The 7,629-nt window shown below is 35.1% G+C and overlaps 1 protein-coding gene across 1 annotated transcript in view; it reads left to right on the top strand.

The window, feature by feature from the left end:
* The first annotated feature begins 5,033 nt into the window (after nucleotides 1-5,033).
* Nucleotides 5,034-7,629, top strand: part of LOC136030035 (acylphosphatase-2-like) — a 36,030-nt gene continuing 33,434 nt past the window's right edge. The window contains exon 1 of the mRNA XM_065708652.1: nucleotides 5,034-5,173. Coding sequence (XP_065564724.1) covers nucleotides 5,164-5,173 — 10 coding nt within the window. The 5' untranslated portion in view covers nucleotides 5,034-5,163. The remainder of the gene's footprint in view (nucleotides 5,174-7,629) is intronic.

Below are 7,629 nucleotides of genomic sequence, written 5' to 3'. Positions count from 1 at the left end.
CAACATGACAGCGCAGGACTATAAAGATACAAAAAATGGTTATTCTCTTAAAGCTAAAATCAGGTACTTACGCGTTACAACGTCAACACCAAAGAAGTGAAGTCAGTTTAATCCCAATAAAAAATACCGAAATATGATGAAAACACAACATTTTAGCAACAAAATTAGGGAAAATATAACAGAGAATTATTGAAAGCGACTAATGGTGTTTGGTCTGTGAACAGTGGTGTACTTGGGGGGGGGGAACTTGGATATAGGAGAGAAACCGAAGTCTGGGAGGGGCAGATGCCCCCTTGCCCCTTAGCAAATTACGCCCCTGCCTGTAATTGGGAAATTTGCATGCATGTTTTTAACGTTCAGGCTTGAGATCAATCATCGTCTTAGGAGAGTCGATTTAGCTATGAGTCCTGAGTATACTAAGAACAAGTGATTGTCTCCTTGTAGGTTTAGGCCGTTCTTGACGACGGAAAGAAAAATAAAATAATTAATCTGCTAAACTGGAAAGTGCTATATTGCAGATAAGAAATAACGTTTTCTACATTATTTTGAGTACAATGTTTCGATTGTAATAGTGTCACAATTTGCAAAATACGTAATGTACAAATTGTGCCGTTGAGAGAGAAAATGAATAGTGGAAGAATAAAAGGAAAAAATGATGACACAAATACAGGAGAGGATGCAACAATTAGGCCGTTGGAGCATAGCTAAATACATGGGCGCCAATTCACGAAAAATTTGAAATATTTCAGGGATATTTATTAATTTTTTTATTTCTTCAATGAGAATAACAAAAAAGAGGCCTTTTTCGATGAAGATAGCCCAGAACGACATTTTTCAAAATTTAAGGTGTCACAAATGAAAATTTAGAAGCTATAAGCCCCCTGACCCCCAATTGACTCTACTGGCTGAAAAGATAGTAAATAGAGGCATGGCTTCTGATCGTGGTAAGAAAGAGAAAAGCCTACCTTGCGATAGTAAATAAAGTCATGGCTTCTGATCGTGGTAATAAGGAGCTGAGCCTTCACATAGCCCTAGTCATGTAAGCAAAGTTACTCGAAACGACGAAAGTTCATATAATTGCCTGAAAAGTTCATATAATTGCCTGAATATGCTAACCCAGTTTTACATAAAATGATAACTGGAAAAGTAATTCTAGATGGGTAGAAAAGACTGGTTGTGGTAAATTAGCCGAAATAAATCTAGGGCATTGAAATATATACAAGGTTTTGCCACAGAAAAAGCCATTGATAGAAAAAGAGTTGGCAGAAGGCAGAACTAAAGGATTGAAATATTTTATTTTTAGTAAAGAAATGGCTAGAAAAAGATATTATTTTTCCGAGGTATTAGTATTACAGCAGTCAACAGAAATGGTTTCAGAATGATAGGTTTATGGAGGGGTATCAATATTATCGCATGAATATTGTATTAAAAATAAACGTGTTCAGTGTCTTAAAGGTAAATCTGTTAATGTTTCTGTCAATATTGTAGCTATGGAGGACACAAACCGCAAAGCCCTAAAGTCTCCACGCCCCCCGAAAATAAATATTACATTAAAGTATAAATAACCACTGGGCTGTCAATGCCCCCAGAGAGGGACATATGGGACTTGTTTATTTCTTTTTCATTTTTTGGAAGAGCCTTCCATAGTAGTATCAAGGTTTCCGCATTGTTTACCCCATCTGAGAACCCGCAAGCTTCAGCGCGGCTTGGTCAGGCAACAATCGGGCCTCGAAAAAGGGGAGGATCACCCACGACTCGTCAGTCCTCAGTAGTTAGAAGCGCTTGAACCTTAAAACCAAAACTAGCAAGAGAAAACGTTTCTCTAACCCTAACCTAGAATTTCTCCTCAATTTATCCTTTCTTGCATCATAGCCGGCTTTTCATATGCTCTCTCCCCTTTTCCAACAGTTTATTTCGGGCATACTTGAATAAAGCTTAAAGATTTTTTCTATCTAGTGATTCAACTAGTTGATCAATGCTATAAACGAACTAATTCTCTTCCTTAAAAAGTATCCGTCACTGCACACTTCAGTCAAGGTTGTTCTGAAATGCAATCCTCGATTAAAAATACCGATAAGCACTAGATGGCTATAGACGCCTGCTCCCTTATGATTAGATACATTAAAATTGGGGGAGTGGATGACAGCTCCCGTCATATCTTATATAACCCTAAATATTATGTTAAGTGGACGGAACCAAACTAAAAAAAAAAAAAAAAAAAAAAAAAAAAAAAAAAAAAAAAAAAAAAAAAAAAAAAAAAAAAAAAAAAAAAATTATTCAACCTCGATCAATAATTTTGGTTAATCGGTTCCCGGGTCGGGCCTAGAACGACCTAAAGTTGGGACAATAGCTTGCTAGTTTTTATACAAACAAACCTTAAAGATCTGAAATCGGGGATGGCAATTGCAAACTTCGGTGCTCAGGAAAATCAGTAAAAGCAATGTAAAAAGCGTGATAGTATATGGTAGCGCATTGATGGATAATTAATTGTAAAGCAAAAGCATAAGTAAATAGCATATATGGAAGAAAGCTAGGGACAAATATTTTTTTTTATATAGAACCTCACCACCCCCCCCCCTCTTCCTCTCTATCCAACAGCAAAAGCAGAAAAGTAAAAGTCATTAAAAATGTGCTTGATACGTAGAATGAATTATTATTATTTATTATTTATCTAATAACAATTATTGACAAAAAACTTAACATAAACACATCCCCTCCAAATACAAGAGTATGATAAATGATTGTCAGTCTAATTGTCAATCTAAATGGACAACAACAATAAAACAAACACAAATCATTGTATACGTTCAGAGGGCTGTCACCCCCCATAATATCTCCAATCTGTTTGTGAGATTTAGCTTAGTTTTTTTGAGAGTACAATTAATATCTATAATACGTTGAAATTTTACATAAAGAGTGGAGGGCTTAGTGCCGCGGCATCCCCACGAATACAAAAACAATTTCTGCGTGTTTTAATTTTTGATTTAATTTCACTCGACTTTGAAACAAATTCCGTTTGACACAACTCTTTTTTTTTCTTTTTTTTTTACCACCATAAGAACTTATCTACTGAAAAATTTAATCATGAAACAAACTTTAAAAGTCTCAGTATAGCCAAGAAGCATACTAGGATCAAGTATACTTAAGGAATAGTTTGGGAAAATATACTTCTTGGGAGTTAAAAGGGTCCTCACAAGAAAGGGAAGGGGGGTGGGTGTAAATAGAAATATGTGTTGGCCGTCACCCCCTTAAAGGCAAAAATGAATATAATGTGTTAAAGGTAATTGTTTGGTTGGAAAAAAAAACTAAAGAGAAAAACAAAATAAAAGGAAGAAGAAAAGAACTATTTTCCTGCTTTAGCCATTGAGATAAATAATCACTTTAATAAGGTTTTGAACCTTACTTACCTATCCAATCACGTAGAACAAAGAAGTATCACCCAACAATCAACCGAATAGAGGTGTTCAAATTCATGAAATTATCACTATGAAATGTAAACCGACAAGCAAAAGCACCTCAAACCTAATGAAACATTCCCAAGTGACCATCTCACACTAGGGTCCTTCCGAGGAATACACAGTGCAGAATTTTGCAAAAATAAAGCGTAAACTTTTCTGTTAAAAAAGACTTACTTAAATATTTGTTTACGTTTACTCGTTTGAATTCCTGTTTCAGACACCCTTGAGCTTGATACCTAGCTAGGTGTTAATAGGCCTACCAATTGTTAGGCAAATACAAGTTCTTTGTTTTGATGGAGGTGACGGGTTTAGTCCACTGAAATCTATCTGGCCCCATAGCCTGAAAACAGGATAGATAGATTTATTTTCCATATAACAGGACAATAATTACATAACAATCCACAAATTCCCATAAAGGTTCCATGGCCGATGGGGCCATGAAATATGTAGGAAGAAATATAAACCCTCCATTTAAAAGAAATATTAAAAAACAAAAAATCATCAATGGAAAGAGGGCGGCTGTCAACCTATAAAGACGAAAACAATCATAAACTGCTAAATTTTGCAGGATTTTAATCCTTCAAATACATAATTAAATAAATCTTAATTAAATAAGACTAAATAGTTAAATGATTAAATAAGTCTTTTCTGTTGAAATGCCTAATTTAAATATTTACTAAACAAAAGATGGTGTAAGTTTGCATTACTTGAAAAGTTTTCAGGCACCCCTGAGTCTCATTCCTAGTTATTTGTTAACTCGACTAGCTGTTGTTGTTCCAGTATAAGTTCCTGGTTTTGACGATTGTTGCGAGTTTAGTCCACTGAAACCTCTCTGCCACACTCCACTATTGATTACACCGGCCCCATAGCTTGAAAACAGGGAGAAATATAACCTCACCTTTTAGAAAAAATATTAAAAATTAAAAAAAAAATTATAAATTGAAAGAGGGCGACTGTCACCCTTTCAAGACGAAAACAGTCATAAGTACAAAACTTTGCTGATAAAAAGGTTTAATCAAATATATGCCTAACAAAAAATAGTTGTAATTTGCATTAATGGAAAACTTTTGAACCTTTTATGTAGATATTTGTACCAGGGATATAGTCAGATTTCCATTTTAGAGGGGTCCCGCAATAGACTCGAAGTCGGAGGGATCTCACTATCCCCTAAAAACTACTTGAAGAGGCTAACAAAATATTTTGAAAGGGTGCTACAGAATAGATGAATACTCATACAGGCCTGCTATTAGTGGAGTAAAGAGCCCCAGTAATAAAAAGAAATTGAAAACTTGATGTTAATGGGCTTCACTCGTCTTAGGAGGTCAACTTATGTCTTTCTTAATTCAAATGCATTTACGAAGACCAGTATAACTTCCTTCTTTTGATGGAGGTTGTGGGTATAGTCCCCTGTAGTCTTTTTGCCCATTCCTCTATTGCTTATACACGCTTATAGTTCTAAAACATCCTCCTTTCAGGATATATATTTACTGTAAATTTTACGTAAACGAAAACAGGTGATATTAAATTAAGTTCTCTTGCTATTTTCACGGATTGTTACACTGACACTTGTCCTAGGCCATATAAAAGTGTCCATTGTGGCCGGGATCCAAAAAATTCTACTCAAAGTTTCTGGAATGCTTTTTCGATCCCAGAAGTGAATTACAAGAGCATCTTATCTTATTGTGTGGAAATTAGAAAACTCTAGATGACTGCAGGTACATACGTTTTTTTATTTTATTTTTTCTTCAAGAAAATTCTTTTCACTTTTCCATAGGAATACCCTTCGAGAGACAGGCAAGGCGAAGATCGATCTAGAACAAAATCGTGAGGGAAGGGGCAACATGAAAAGCGTGCCAATAATTGGCCGAATTCACAAGTTTACTTAAAAAAAGATTAAAAATGAAAAAGGTGGAATGAGGGTTCCAGAAAAATCTTTGGGGCACAGGGTTCCTGCAGTCTCCCCTAAACCCACCGTTGAGGTAAGGGATATTGAAACCGGAAACTTCTAGTTGTTTTAATATAGTAAGGAAAGCTTTACTAACAGTAGTTATTTAGTATGAAAAAGGGACAATTTAAGCAGTTATTTTTTGGCCCCTTCAATTTTCTTAGCAGTATTTCTGTTTTTTAGCGACTATTTAAGCTTTCACTCGAAAAAAGAAACCCTTAATTTAATTTTTCAAGCACAAAAGTATAGTTAGAATACCCTTTTATGAAGTTGAAAGTAGAATATACTGATTGGAATAAGAAAAAAAAATTCTTAACCACTAGATCATTTCAAAAGCAAAAATATAAACGCTACGAAAACTATAGAATAATAGCGGACTATAGTACCTTATTTTTCAAACTGCTTACCGCAATGATGTTTGTTAGAAATTTTTTAATTATTAATCCTAATTTTATCATAAAAATTCTAATTTCGATATAACTGTTTTTAGTTTAACTAACCGAAATATAATTGAATTAATTTTAGTTAAATTTATGTTTGTATTCATTAATTAGAATAAATTAATTTTAAAACTACGTTCTTAAATGCCAAACACTTCCACTTAGGTCAGTTTGTAGTCATCTTACTGCTAAGTACTTATTTCTATACAACAAAAATTCTTCATCTTTTGGGATCAAACTTTTGACCCTTACTCTTCATGGAATCCATAACATTTTACGGGGGAGTGAGCTACATAGATTAATTTTGTCTCGCTCATTTAGAATTTAAATGAAAAGATTAAAAGTAATCCCTCCTCCCTTATCTTAACAAAGACTTAATTGAAGGTATGTTTTTTTGATGGATGAGCCGAAATAAAATGAAAATTTAGATTAAAAGTAATCCCCTCCTCCCTTATATCAACAAAGACATAATTGAAGGTATTTTTTCGATGGATGAGCCGAAATAAAATAAAAACTAGCTAAAAAAGACTGAAGTGTGTTTTGAAGTGTGAAAAAGTTTGAAGTGTGTTTTGAGCGGGCTCAACAAAAATCGTTTTCACGGTCGTCTCGTTCAACCCAGCAAAACTATAAAGCGTTAACATCTTACGAATTCCAAGCGTGTTGGACAAGGATTTCTAAAAACTGCAGTGCGCCAGAATATCATTACGGAACACGGGTTCATTTACCCGTATTTAGCAAGGCACTCAAAACTATAATCTGCACAACCCGTCTCGACCTCCGTGTTGGATTTGGGTGGTCTGAAAACGAGGCTTTGGATTCTTTGTTTTTATTTATTTTTTTTAGAAGTAATATTTGATGCTTCTGTTATACAAGCTGATGTTAGATTGGTTAGAGGCCTACACTTATTTCACAAAAGGATAAGCATACCAAGGGCCTTAGAAATTTGTGGAACTGATCGTCACTATCACAACGGTCGTATCTGACGTTGGCAAACTTCTGAAACCATTGAAAAAACGCTTTATGAGCTGTATGCATAGGGAGGATTAGCACAGCAATGTAAGATCAACCAAACTTCGATCCTCCTTATCTAAATTAAACTGCTGGCCCTTCATTAAAGAACTGCTTAGTAAACAGTTTAAGAAAACCCTTTATCTCAGCAAACTGTCTTAGCAAACGGTTTATCTCAGAGAAATGAAATCATTAGATAGCCTCTAGGCATAACTACTACGCACTGCAGCAACAAGGCCACCAGAGGCCAACACATCTAAGCATGCTCCTCCTAAGTATTCTCGACCTGCTTTGCCTTTGGCCGTCGATGCTTGACCGACAAGGACGATCTTTGGCAGGGACATTACAATTACATAAAAAAAAATACGTAGCAAACTATAGGAAATACTTGTTTACGTGAAATGATAATATATATGAAAGAAAATGTCCTTACCAAAAAATCGATTCACACATCATATTCACAAATCAAATCATATGAGACTTAATGAAGTCGCCCGCCTCAGTTTAAAAGATGTAGCTTCGACTACCGCATTCTAAGGATACCAGAAATTGGTGCAACTCAGAGAAAACCATACACCGTACACAGGAACAGCCACACCGTACATAAAACCAAAGGAAAAACTGACTAATTGCTGCTGGCCTAACCTGCAGCTTATGCTTAGTACCTATATCTGTTTCAGTTATACCTCAATTGCAGAGGTCTGTAACGTAGGCCTTAGTAGTGGTTTGATGACAGAAAATGAGTATTGTTCAGCTTACCATATCATTTTGCAAACTT

Source organism: Artemia franciscana, chromosome 8 (genome assembly GCF_032884065.1).
Source record: "Artemia franciscana chromosome 8, ASM3288406v1, whole genome shotgun sequence".
NCBI classification, from domain to species: Eukaryota; Metazoa; Arthropoda; class Branchiopoda; order Anostraca; family Artemiidae; genus Artemia; species Artemia franciscana.
This window is presented reverse-complemented; position numbering and strand designations above follow the sequence as displayed.